General features: G+C 37.6%; 1 protein-coding gene across 4 annotated transcripts in view; it reads left to right on the forward strand.

Annotated features, from left to right (window-relative positions):
• Positions 1-14,411, forward strand: part of LOC150083310 (uncharacterized protein C2orf42 homolog) — a 191,033-nt gene that overhangs the window by 127,125 nt on the left and 49,497 nt on the right. For all 4 annotated transcript variants that reach the window (XM_090377168.1, XM_090377169.1, XM_090377167.1 and 1 more), the window contains one exon: positions 341-445. In XM_090377168.1, coding sequence (XP_090233294.1) covers positions 341-445 — 105 coding nt within the window. The remainder of the gene's footprint in view (positions 1-340; positions 446-14,411) is intronic.

A 14,411-nucleotide genomic window follows, 5' to 3' on the forward strand; every position in this document is an offset into this window, starting at 1 on the left:
AGAAGTGGGTAATTTGATTAAATTTAAGGAAGAATTAGATAAACTGTTAGGAGAGATGGATAGGTGAAATGGAAAGTTCTTTTATTTCTTTGTAAAATTCAACTCTGTTATCCTTGTCATTTGTAATTCTTCTAACCTTTGCATTGTCCAGAATAATTCTAATATATATATATATAAATATTAAGAATATTACATATATTCCTATGTAATTCAAAGTTAATATTTTTTATTAATGTAATTTTTTGTTGAAGAAATGGATAATGTGTTTTTTTTTTGTAAATGCTAAGTGCTAGTTGATAAGTTTGTAACTACTTTTTTTTTTTTTTTTTTTTCCCTGCAGTGGCCCAAATTTCAGTTGATGAATCATCTGTATCCTTGACATTTCAGCAGTGGCTTGCAAGCATAACAGAACAGATAAATCAGGCTATGCATTACCAGTTTGATGGTTGGTATTAATAAATATTTTTTAGGATTATTAAAAGTTAAATAGCTTCTTGGCAATTAGAAAAAATTAAATTTGTTTTCAGTATTAGGCTAACTAATAAAATTTTAGGGCAGGAAGCCTCAAACTTTAACATTGTTTAGTGCAATTGCATCATAACTATATAGCTGTTGATTTTTAAGACAAACTGAAGTTTGAACATTAGTTATCATTATTATAACATCTATTGTGAAATCCTTCATGAGTAACCTTCCTCTTGCACTTCAGGGTAAGCGACTATGCTTCAAATAAGCAGCACTTCCCCATTAGAGAAATCTACTTTACTTATTCTCAGAGTTGCAACCTGGATCATCAATTTGTACCTCTGGTACCTGCCCACCCACCAATGAGAAGCCATATAGCTTCAAAACAGTGTTATCTGGGTGGTAATATTCAAATGAGAATAACTAACAATAGATTTCTCTAATAAGGAAGTGTTGCTTATTCAAATTATAACAGGAATGCAACTTGTGAAGTATTTTACAATATGAGATGTTATAATAATGATGCTTAACCTACAAACTTTGGTTTGTATTAAAATTCAACTAGTGGTAATGATGTAATTTATAGTATTAGTCTAACTAAATTTTAGTGAAGTTTCTCTAAATGTTACAGAAATTTTCATTAAATAATAAAGGCGCCTCCGTAGCCAGGTGGGCAGGAGCAGCAGTGCGTTGCACACGCTTCTTGATTAAACCGGGGTTCGAGCCCGTGCCCACCAAATACGGAGGATGCGGAATGGTCAGGGAATAACCACCGCATATCTCCAGAGCAATATGGCCTTAGTTGCTAATGCTCCTAAAAACCAAATAACAAACAACAAACAATTAAATAATAATAAAATGTCACTTTTTTGTGGCCCCATCCCACTGAAAAGATTTTTCTATATTTATGTGATTGTACAGAAAGTAAACAAAGAAAAAAAAAGTTCTTTATTCACTTCATTCAGTTTATTCTTTTATTGCTTATCAATAAAAATTTGCTGGTCATGTGAATAAAGTTTATAATAGAAGCCTTGCAATCGAGGAATATGCTACATACATTTTATGTATTATTGCACCTTGTTTAGATATTTCAGTCGCACACAGGTATACCTCGCTTAATAACAGGATTTTTTTGCAAAAAATGTTGTAATGACAACTGTGTAGCTAAATAACAACATAATAAGAGAAGATTGAAACTTTGTGAATCATTAATATAAGTAAGTATTAGTGTAAGTATTTGCCATATAGATCAAGGAAGCCACAGGCTTTCACTGCACCGGCCAAAAAAAAAAAAAAAAAAAAAAAAAAAGTAGATAAGAAAATATAAATTATGTGCTTCCCTCCTCACATAGGTAATTATCCAGTTGGCCTTTGAATTTCTTCAAACTGTCAGCATCAACTACCTGTGGAGGCAACTTGTTCCAGTATTCTACAATTTCTGGATAAAAGAATTTCCTACAATCTAGTCTAAACTTCCTCCCCTGTAATTTGAATTTATGATCCCTACTTTGGGAATTCTTTTAGTGAAAATTCTGACTTTGTTCATTTTACTAACCCTTTTCAGAGTCTTATAAACCTGAATCAGATCCCCTCTAAGTTGCCTGCTTGCCAAACTCTGTAGCACACATAATTGAAATTTTACTCTCTACAGGTGCCCCTTTGCAGATCTCACCATGCAAGTTGCCTGTTTTTGGACCCTTTCAAGAAGCCCAATATATTTTTTTCAGATGAGGTCTCCATACTTGTTCACAGTATTCCAAATACAGTCTTACAAATGACTTATACAATGGGATTATGATCTCTCTGTCTCTACAGGATATCATTCGATAAATCATCAGTAGGACACTGTAGACTTTCCTGGCTGCCAGTTTCTGAGTAATGTTTACACTACTCAGAAAACTTCATATCTGCCTGTATCATAACTCACAGATCCCTCTTCTGCCTCTACTGTTTTAAATAGCCCCACCAAGTGTATAATTTATTTTAGAGTTGCTATTTTCCAAGTGCACCTTGTATTACCTTGTATTTTGCTGCATTCAGACTTAGCTGCCACTTTTCTGACCATTCTTGAAGCCTCTTCAAGTCATCCTGAAGGATTGCTGCTTGGCACTGATCATTAGTAACTCTCCCAATCTCTATGTTGTCTGCAAATTTCGGCATCATGTCCTTTATCCCTTCAACAATGTTATTTATGAAAAAAAAAATCAGAAATAACAGTGGTCTAAGAACTGATCCTTGAGGGACCCACACTTCCGACGTTACAGCAATCTGGAGAATGACCATTAATCACACCTCTCTGCCTTGTGTCCTGCAGCCATTTTAGAATCTTGCGAGTAATCCTAACACGTTCCAACTTATACAGTATCCTTTTGTGAGGGACCGCATCAAATCACTTGCTAAATCCAAATAAACTTGTTAAAATTGTTCCCTACATGCAGCTCACAAGTATCTGCATAAAGATAGTTTACCAAATTAGTTAAACATGATTTTATCTTAAAAAAACAGTGTTATGTATCTTTCTAAATGCTATTTCTATTTAATGTCCCTTGATTGCACTCCTAATTATTGCCCCCAAGATATTTTGTACCAGTGAAGTTAGACTAACCGGTCTGTAGTTACTGATTTCTCTATTAGTACCACCTTTATATATTGGAGATCCACTTTAAATACACCACTCTGCATGGTTTTCAATGTTTGTAAACTAATAGCTGTTTTCAATGCATGTGATTCTATCATGTGCCATTTATTCACAAATCACTTAAGTTGATGTCATGAGTTGTGTTATTGAATATATTAAGTTAGGGGTAAATACTAGGAATTTGTAAACTAAATATTCACATGTAAGCCACGCTGCCTTCAGTCATTTGTTTCTTGACCTTGAGAGTTCCATGTTGCAGGGTTTAACAGTGTGAGCAGTTTATTTTTGAGGTTATCGTGTCAGAGTTGTGCTGAACAGTGAGTAAAATGCCTTCACGTAAGTGTTGGAACAATCCAAACTTACTTTGTTATATTTGTGGAAGTTATGTAGTCCTCAAGCAAAGTAAAAAATGTGTGTTGTGCCCATTTTGGAGTGCAACTCAGTGACGAAAATAAAACAGTGGACTCCAAATAGTTTGCCAGACCTGTGTTGAAATATTGAGATTGTGGGCAAATGGTAAAAAGAAGACCACGCTAATTGCAATTCCCATGATTTGGTGGGTGCTTACAAATGACTGTGATGACTGTTACTTTTGCTTAGGTAATGTAGAGGGATACAGTGTGCAGTAAGAAGGGCATTATATAACCTAATATTCCATCTGCCATTAGACCAGTCCCACAAGGAGATAACTTGCCAGTTCCATGCCCTCCACTTATGCTGGTGAATCTAGTAGCAGAGAGTGCTGAAAGTGAAGCTTCTGAATACGAAACTAAAGTCTACTTGCCTGGAGACATTGAGTCCAGTCCTCAACTGTTGTGGAAAGATCTAGAAAGAGATTTAAATTTACTAAAGGAATCTGCAAGAACTCCTTGGTTCTAAATGTAAGTCAAAAAATATAGCACAAGGGACGTTTTTCAAGGTACAGACAGAGAGAATAGAAACTAGTCCCCTACTTTTCTGAAGAAGGTTCTGTGGTTTTTTTGCAGTAATATAAATGAATTAATGAACTATTTAGGAACTAGCTACACTCCTACAGAAGAAGACTTTTTATTGACTCATCAAAGATGAGTCTTGAAGGAGTGTTGCTCCATAATGTTAATAAATATAGGTCAATTCCAGTAGCTTACTCTGCATTTTAAAGAAACATATGAAGAACATGGTTAGTTGGTCTGTGCTGACTTTAAAGTAATAGGCATTTTATTTGGACAGCAATCTGGCTACACAAAAATGCCTTGCTTTTCGTGTGAGTGGGATAGTCAAGCAATGAGTAAGCACTGAGATGTCAAGGTCTGGCTGAAGAGGAGTAGTTTGTTGCCTGAATCAAAGAACATAAACCACTTGTAGACACCAGAACTGTCCTTCTTCCACCCTTGCACATCAAACTGGGTTCGATGAAACATTTTGTGAAAGCTTTACCTCAGGAAAGTCCCTGCTTCAACTACCTTTGTACTAAATTTCCATTGATCACCCAAGAGAAGCTACAAGAAGATATCTTTCTTAGACTACACATTTACCAACTTATGAAGTACTGAGATTTTGAGGGAACTATGAATAAAAGAGAAAAAGGCATGGATTAACTTCAGGTCTGTTGTTGGTAACTTCTTAGGGAACGACAAGGATCCAGACTTCAAGAATATAGTTTAATTAGCATTAGTAGTGGCAAATGATGCAAGAAAGCAAGCTTATACACAAAAAAAAAAAAAAGAAAAGAAAAGACACTTCCCATTTCACCTGTTCAGTCCCTCCAGTAGTTTGTCTAGTTCTTCATTACATTTATTTAAGCTGTCAACTTCCACAAAAACAGATGAAGGTTTGTTACAGAAATCAACCACCTGGTGGCTAAAGGCAAACTTCCACAAATCTGTTATGCAGCCATCCTTGATGAGTTTGAATTTGGGCCCTCACATGTGTAGTGTGAACAAGAGGAAGAATCTCATCACCAGTGAGCTTGCTCAATCCATTCAAAGCCTTAAACACCTCAATCAAATCCCCTTGCAGGTGCCTAGTCTCCAGAGGCTGCAATTTACACAACTGAAGCCTTTCTTGGTAAGAGCACCCCCTTTGTTCCCCTTCATCAATTGATCATTGCCCTTCTCTATACTCTTTCTAAGAGCTCTACATCTTTCCTAAAATGAAGCCTCCGGGCAAGATGTGGCCTGACTATTGCTTTATACAATTGGTGTGAACCAATTGTATATTGGTGTGAACCAATTGTCCATCATTCCTGTGAACCTTTTTATCATCTGCAAATTTCTACATTAAGCCTGATATGCCCTCATCAATATCATTGATAAATATAGAAAACAACAATGGGCCCAGCACCAAACCTTTTTAAATATTAGTCCCTGAAGAGCAGTGTCCATTGATTACCACTTTCTGGCTTTTCTTACTTGACCATCCTTTTATCTAAAGCAACAACTTGCCCTTAATGCCACACTGTTCCAATTTATATAGCAGTCTTTTATGTGCAGCGGTATCAAAAGCTTCCATGAAATCCAAGTATATGTTCTGTTCCGTTGTGACCACACATAGTATCCATTCAAATTGGTCAGACAAGATTTTTTTTTTTTTTTTTTTTTTTTTTAACAGATCCTTGCTGTGTGTGTGAAGTAAAACTGCAGTCTTGTCTAGATGATCCTGCATTACTTCTTTAACCAATCGCTCCATTATTTTCCCTGGAACAGAAGTTAAACTAACAGGTCTGTAATTACTCCTGTTGCCCTTTGATCCCCCTTTGTGAATCGAGGATACATTCGCACATCTCTAGTCCACAGGGACCTTCCCTGAATCTAAGGATACTCATAATTATGGCTGAGGATTTGCTGCCCAATTTGATATAATTGGATAGATCCCATCTATCCCAAGTGCCCTGCCTTTCATAAAAAAAAAAAAAAAACCTGTCTATTGTGGGCCAAAATGCATGAAAACTTTATTGTTGATGATTGGAAAGCTGTAATGTGTGTCTGAAGAATCTGGCTTTTGCCTCTACTGTAATGATGCCATGTACAAAGTTCTCTTTGGCCCTGAGTGCCAAGCGATAGCGACAAGCAATTTTCTCTTTGTGACTTATAGGATGCTCTTTGGAAGCAACATAGTTTTATTTCTTTTCTTTTGTAATTTTCTTCTCTTTTGTTTACTTTAAGTGGTTCTGTGCTTGCAAAGTATAAAGTAAGAACCCAGAAAGGGAATCCACATTTCTTTTTTTTTTTTTTTTGTCTATATATCAAATACTAATCAATTCTATTAACTTCAATAACTGCTTGGTCACTGGTAGTACAATTCCTGCCTCCACGTGGCATGGTGGGACCAATAACCTGGGGGAAAATCCAACCCTTAAAAAGGGCTAAAAGGAGCAGAAATGGAAACCAATGCATTTCAATGCTAAGAGCTGTTTCCATGACAATAATGACACCAACCATGACTTCTCTCTTTCAAAGAGACTGAAAAAGGACACATGGAAGCAGGAATCTTCAGCATTCCTCATATTGCATTCTTTTTCAGCACAACCTGTGAGTAAACTCTCCCCTTTCATCATCCAGAGACACCTTGAAAATGGTTAAACATCTCCAATCAGGAGATTTGCTAATAGAGACCTCTCACTGAGGTCTCTATTATTAATCTGGTTTACTTCTTTAAGTGGAATTCAGATTCAAGTCACCTTACGTAACACTGAATTCTTCCAAGGGAGTGATAACTGAATGGAATCTATTAAACATTTCTGAAAAAGAAATAATCCAAGTGAATCATGATCAGAACAATACAGCAACTTAATTCCTACAGGGTTTAATCTTAACTTTCAATACACCAAATCTACCAGTTTCTATCAAAGCAGATTACTTGAACTTCCGCATTTGGACATTTATCCCAGATCCCCTTAGATGTTATAAATGTCATAAATTTGGCCATTCTCAGACAGTATGCCATGGAGGTGCAACATGTCCAAACTGTGGATGCAAAATTCACACACAAACAGAATACAAGGTACCAACACCACAGTGTCCTCATTGTGCAGGGACAAGCATCTGGCTTATTCCAAAGATTGTGAACTCTGTAAATTAGGAAACAAATATAAAATTGAAAATAAAATGTCTTACCAAGAAGCGAGAAAACAGGTTAATTTAAGTATGCCAAAATGCACTTATGGTTCTGTCACCCACAGTCAAAAATCAATGGCAAAGCCAGACAGATGTCCGTCCTTCCAAACATGTCGATCTTAGTCTGGATTCGATCAGTACTCTAGGTCCAGCATCCATCTAAACCGAACTTAGAAGACCAAAGCAATAATACAACACTCACAATTCCATTCCAAAGTCCTCCACATTGTAAGGTAGCAGAAAGTCATATATATTGTAAAAAATCATATCTTGTTGAGGCAAAGCAATCATACCTAAGCATGGATACAGATGATACTAACAGTCAAGAAGAACTGCTTGAAATACACGCATTTGATGATATGGATGACAGCAATGACTCAGGACATCCCACGTTAAGAAAAATCAAAACTTGACCGTTGTAAACAATCTGCTCATAAAAAGCAGATTCATTTTCCATATACAAAACCAAAATTATGGAACACATCATTCAATGGAATTGCAGAGGTTTTCACAGCAACATCAATGATATCCGTTAACTAGTTCACTGCTTCAATCCTGTTGTCATGTGCGTACAAAAAACCAATTTGACACCCCAAGCCTCCCCTTCAGTCAAAAATTATACTGCCTTCAGGCAAGACAGATTGAACAATAATAGTGCTCATGGAGGAGTAGCCATACTGTTGGACTCAAGAGTTCTCCCCAGACATGTTCCATTGCAAACCTCCTTAGAAGCCATTGCCACACACATATTGGTATCGCTGTTACTTTGGTCTCAATTTATCTTCCACTTAATAGTCCATATACTACTCAGGAAATCAAAGATCTTGTCTTGCAAAACCACCTCCATTCTGTTTACTAGGTGACTTTAGTGCACACCACCCATTATGGTGTTCCTCTGGCTTAGACAGGCATGGAAAGCTAATTGAAATGCTGATCGACAGACAGAATTTAACATTATTGAATACTGGCTCTCCTGTCTATGTCCATTTTCCTACTCTGCAATAGACCTTTCCATTTGTTCTCCAGTACCCTATCCAAGTATTGATTGGGTAATTCTTAATGATCCTCACAACAGCGACCATTATCCACTAATATGTAAAATTCATACATCCTGTTCCTTACCATCAGATAATGCAGTAAAATGGAAATTTCAGAAGACTGACTGGATAAAATACAGCAGACATAAAATAAAACAGCTCGTTTAAGAAACCATATCATCCAGTCCTCTTCCATCAAACATGTTACTGAACACATAACAAATCAAATGCCAACAGCTGCAACTGCTGCCATTCCACAATACCAAGTCAGGAAGAGTCAAAAATCTAATTACTGGTGGAACGAAGATTGCAACAATGCAAAAAAAGAGAAAAACAAAGTATGGAAAATCTATTCTGCAAACATCCACCCACTTCCAATCTTATTAATTATAAGTGACTTAGAGCAAGAGACCATTATATCATACGGAAAGCGAAAAAAGAATCTTGAATTAAATTGCAGATACCAGACTCATCTGGAGAAAAAACTGTTAACTGGTAAACTTCCTGCGATATCAACTCTACTACCTAACTGGAATGGACAGGAACTCTCTACTCCTACAGAAATTTCAAATACACTAGGAACCATATTTTCTTAATTGTCCTCCTCGACTGCTTATGACCAATCACTTCAAAAAAAATTGAAGATGTAACCAAGAAATCCAAACTGAATTTCACTGACAGTTGTGCATTACCTTATAATCAACCATTTACCATGTTTAACTGCAGCAGTCTCTTACCAACTCAAGGAACTGTGCTACTGGCTCTAATGGCTATGTTATGTAATGCTCCAAAATTTAGATCAAAAATCAATATCTTCACTGCTGATCTTTTTCAAATGAATCTTCACTGAACGTACATTTCCAAGCTACTTGCATAATTCCTATGTACTGGCAATCCCAAAACCTGGTAAAGACCATTCTGTTCCTCACAATTGCAGACCGATTTCTCTTACTAGCTGCCTCAGCAAAACCCTTGAAAATATTGATTTGTTGTTATCTCGCTTGGTATCTTGAGTCCCAAAACTTGATTAACAACGATTATTTTAGATTCCAAAAAAATTGATCATCATTGGATATCATGATTAAAGTCGAAGAAAACATCAGAAAGGAACATCTAATCATGATCTGTCTGGACATTGAAAGAGCCTTTGACCCCACATGGCATTTCAGCATTTTAAAGGATCTACATTCTCTTGGCCTGAGAGGCCATTTACCATATTTCATCAAAAATTTCCTACAACAAATATTCTTTCAAGTTCGTTATCGGAGGACTCTCTCTGAAAACTTTGCCAAGGAGAAGGAATTCCCCATTGGTTTCTTTAGTGCCACTCTGTTCGCAATTAGAATGAATCACATAACTGAACTCATTCCGAAAACAGTGAATTCAAACCTTTACACTGGTGATCCTGTCATTCTCAAAACATGAACTATATTGAGTGGCAACTGCAAATGTCAATACATTGCATCCAGATGTGGATGGCCCAAAATGGCTATAGACTATTCAGCTAGAAATGTACTGTCGTTCACTTCCATTATCAGATGTAAAATGCATCCTTATCCTGAACTCCACTTGGATAACCATCCTCTTCAAATAGCAAATAATATTCATCTACTAGGCTTAAATTCTGACAGCAAGTTAAACTATCAAAAGCACATTGAACATCTCCAGATTGTCTGTCAAAAAAAAATTTAACACACTCAGAGCCTTATCAGCAACAATACATGGAGAGCAGCTGTCACACCTTACTTCACTTTATAGATTCATAATCAGATCGTGCCTGGAGAACTACACACCTGTCTTCAATTCCGTTAGGGAGAGTGCTTTATCTCACCTCAATCCTATTCATCATTCAGCTCTTAGAATAGCTCTAGGTGCTTTCAAAACATCTCCAGTGCAAAGCCTGTATGTTGAAGCCTATGAAGCTCCTCTAAATATCAGAAAAAAGATGTTATTACTGAACTACACAACCAAGATCCAAAGCTGGTTGACCCATCCTAATCGGTCAGTATTTAATGATCCACAATTCGTGACCTTTTATAGGAACAAACCACAAACAACTTGGCCGGCTGGTATTTGGTTAATGGAACTAGCAGAATTGGAATACACACTTCAATAGTCTTCCAAGATCCTATAGATCTCAACTCTCCATGGTCTGCCATCTTGTGACAGTTGTTTCCACCAGTTGGGGAAACCACTCTTTAACAGTCATTAACATCCAACGGCTACATGTTGCTCATAGACAATGTTATCCCGACTTTGCTAAAATATATACTGATGGGTCGAAGTTCAAGAGTGGACAGGTGCAGCCAGCAGTGGTATTCCATGACACTAACATTTCTGTATCACTTCTCACAGAATGTAGTAGTTATACCACTGAATTATATGCCATAAAACTTGCTCTAGAAAATATTTTCCATCTCAATCCAAAAGAGCATAATATACACAGACTCACAGTGTCCTATTAGCCATGCAAAACATTTCCCCACCTACTCAGCAGCATCAGCAAAAGGTTGTCTTCTGCTGGAATCCAAGCCATATGGGAATACCAAGAAATGAAATTGTAGATGATGCTGCCAAACATCCATCCATCCAGCACAGCTTCCAATGAATTTTCTTGCACCATTTGGTGATTACAAAATGCATATACAAAATCACAGACTTTTGAATCACAGGGTGATTCAAAAGTCTCCATACATAGGGAAAATGGTCACTTTTTTTTTTTTAACAAACTGTCACTTTATTCACAAAGCATGCTTCGGAGAAAACCTACCTCAGTGCCCATCCTGTCAGATGAAACTTACGGTCTGTCATTTTCTGGTTGATTGTCCCTTACATTCAACCATCTGGTCAAATACTTTTCAGTCACTCTCCATATTGAATATATTACCTGATTTATCTCATTTCTTAGAAAATGAAGCAAATATTGAAGAACTTTTAATGTATCTAAAACATATTGGCTTGTACAGAAGATTATAATTTAACATCTCTAATGATATGCTTCTTGTGAATAAACGATGAACAGACACAGTTTGCCCTTAGTAGCCCTTGTGTTGTTAAATCCAATAACAACAAAACATGTGGATCCATCTCTCCCACTCATGTTGAACTCGCGTTAACACATCTGGTGTTATGTGCATAATTGCATTTCATACATTATTCCCTATGTATGGAGACTTTTTGAATCTCCTTGTATATGTAAAGGATATCGGACACTTCAGTGACAAATGCATATACATAACAAACTCCTTAAAATTAAACCTGTACCACAATTATGTGCTTCCAGTTTCTGTACAAACAGACAAGAAGTAATCCTAGACAGAACCTGAATAGGCCACGCTCATCTGACCCATCTATTCCTATTATCAGGTAATGATCCTCCACAGCGTACACACTGCCACAGACCACTCACAATAAAACATATACAGCCACTCCCCAATTAATGTAAGGGTTGCGTTCTGCGGAACGCTACATAAGTTGGAATTTCCCTAAATAAGCGTTTAGGGAAATTCCAACTTATGTAGCGGACCAACCAGTGCGGACCAACTTATATTCCAACCAGTGCGGAATTTCCCTAAATGCTTATTTAGGGAAATTCCGCACTGGCAACTATGCACGCTGAATTTGATAGAAGCAAAAAAGAAGTGTTTGAACATGTAAATAGAATTATTCAATTTTTTTCTCTCATGCGCAGGAAAAATTACAAAAAATTTAAAAATTATAAAAAGAGAGAGGGGGACAGGCATAGCGTCAGCAAGTTTTACCTTTTGAGCATCATTGCCAGAATTAACTCTCCAGCTGATAAGCTCGCCGCTGCGGAAGTTGAGGGCTGTGGAGATTTAGAAGGGGTTTGTTCCAACACATTGCAAAATTTCTGCAGTTGCAGAATCAGCACTGGCAACTTCATCGCATACTTTAATATTTTGGAAACCAGCACAATGCTTGAACCAATTAAACCACCCGTTGCTTGCCATGAACTTGGCTTGGGGTTTGCCATACTTATCCTTAATATCTTCATAAATACTTGTTGCTTGAATGGCCATTAGATTCAGGAGCACTTGCTTCTGAATCTGATTTTCCATTCATATTATTAATAGCTTTTCCATCTTCAATATAGCACCATAATGCTGCTTTGTTATCACTATTGGGGCAGACTGGCCCCAGTATGAAATACATTGATCCTTTAAAATGTTCTTTTATACGTGCGCTATCCCTTAAAATAGTATTCACTGTTGAAGCAGCGTGACCTAATTCCATGCAATAGATGACAAACTTCGTCCTGCTTCGTACTTCTTAATTAATCATCTTAATTTATAAATCAATTTTGTTTCGTTTCCTAGTACTGCCAGCACTTGCACTTTCTGTGGTCGCTTTCCCTTCATCATTGTAATAAGTAAATGGGAATGAAGAGAAGATTCTGAAAATTTATTTGTTTTTTATACAGTTGAAGATTTCAGTGAAGGGGGAACACATTTCACCATAATAACATAACAATCCACACAATTCTAGTTTTCGGGATTATTGCAAATGCAATAAGATTGAGTTTACTACCCATTTATAATTAGATGCACTAACAGAAAATTGATGCCTCTGTAGCCAGGTTGGCAGGAGCAGCAGTGCGTAGCACACGCTTCTTGATTAGACCGGGGTTCGAGCCCGTGACCACCAAATACGGAGGATGCGGAAAGGTCAAGAAATGACCACCGCATATCCCCGGAGCAATATGACCTTAGTTGCTAATGCTCCTAAAAACCAAATAACAAACAAACAAACTAACAGAAAAGCCCAATAAACCGGAAAGTGCAAATTGTTTTTATTGTATTAAGTTTGCACCTGCCAGCAAACACTTACGTAAAGTTGAATTTCCGTAAGTCGGGTATTACATAAGCTGAAGAGTGGCTGGAATGTGCCTTGTATAACAACTCCCATCTAATTTCATTCACATCTCTCTCAAACTTGCAAGAATTGTCACTTGGCCATGTCATAGGCAAAAAATCAATATGACCATTTGTGACTGCTTCCATAGAAGCCAACACAAGTAGTATTAACTACACTGATTCGAGCCCGTCACCACCAAATACGGAGGATGTGGAAAGGTCAGGGAATGACCACCGCATATCCCGGAGCAATATGGCCTTAGTTTCTAATGCTCTTAAAAACCAAATAACAACAACAAAAACAACTGATATGTGCAATATGGCCTAAGTAGCCATTGCATCAGAAAAATCCAAGAGTAGCAACAAGTTCTCTTCCCATAGGGGAAGCAGTGAGGTATTTCATCCAGACTATGTGCAAGGTGTTGTACAAGATAGTGGTGGATGAGTGAATGCTTTGAGGATGTTTTAACTATAATGAAGTGGGTTCCCTACTTGAATTACCAACCAGGATGAATCATTTGAGGAAAACTTATGATTTCGGTAATCTTGTATTCCTAGTACGCTGAGTGGACAGAAATCATGGGATTCCTACCTTGTAATGGGTAGGCCCACCTTTTGCCCCAATAAGGGCAGTTACACGGCGAGGCATTGAGTCTGCTAGTTCACGAAAGCGTTCCACAGGCATTTCCATCCACTTGCAGCACCACTGTCCATAATTCCGTCACATTCCTTGGTGGAGGATCCAAAGTTCAAATGGACCTTTCCACAGTATCCCAGATATGCTCCACAGGATTCATGTCCAGTGAATGGGGAGGCCATTCCATTGTGGTAAAATATGCTGAATGCTCTTCGAACCATGTTCTAGTCACTACAGCTCTGTGGGGAGGTGCATTTTCCTGCCGAAAGAGTCCATTGCTCTGTGTAGTGCACGATAACAATGAAGGGATGCAGATGTTTTACAAGGATAGACACGTAAACTGGACTGTTGAAAGATGCGTCTAGACATACCAGAGGTCCCATTGTGTGCCAATTGAACATGCCCCAGACCATTACCGATCGTCCACTTGCCTGAACAGTTCCTTGTTGACATGATGGGTGCATAGCTTCATGCAGTTTCTGCTAGATACGCACCTCCCGTCCACTCAAAATAACTGGAAATGGGACTCGTCCGATCAGGAAACCCTTCTCAAATCATCCAAGGTCCAGTGCCGAAGTTCTTTTGCCCAGTTGAGGCATAGAGTCCTGTGTCATGGTGTTATCAGTGTGACTCTGGTGAATTTGAGGCTCCCATAACCTATTGTGG

Source organism: Mastigoproctus giganteus, chromosome 7, assembly GCF_048544385.1.
Source record: "Mastigoproctus giganteus isolate SK-2022 chromosome 7, ASM4854438v1, whole genome shotgun sequence".
Lineage (NCBI taxonomy): Eukaryota > Metazoa > Arthropoda > Arachnida > Uropygi > Thelyphonidae > Mastigoproctus > Mastigoproctus giganteus.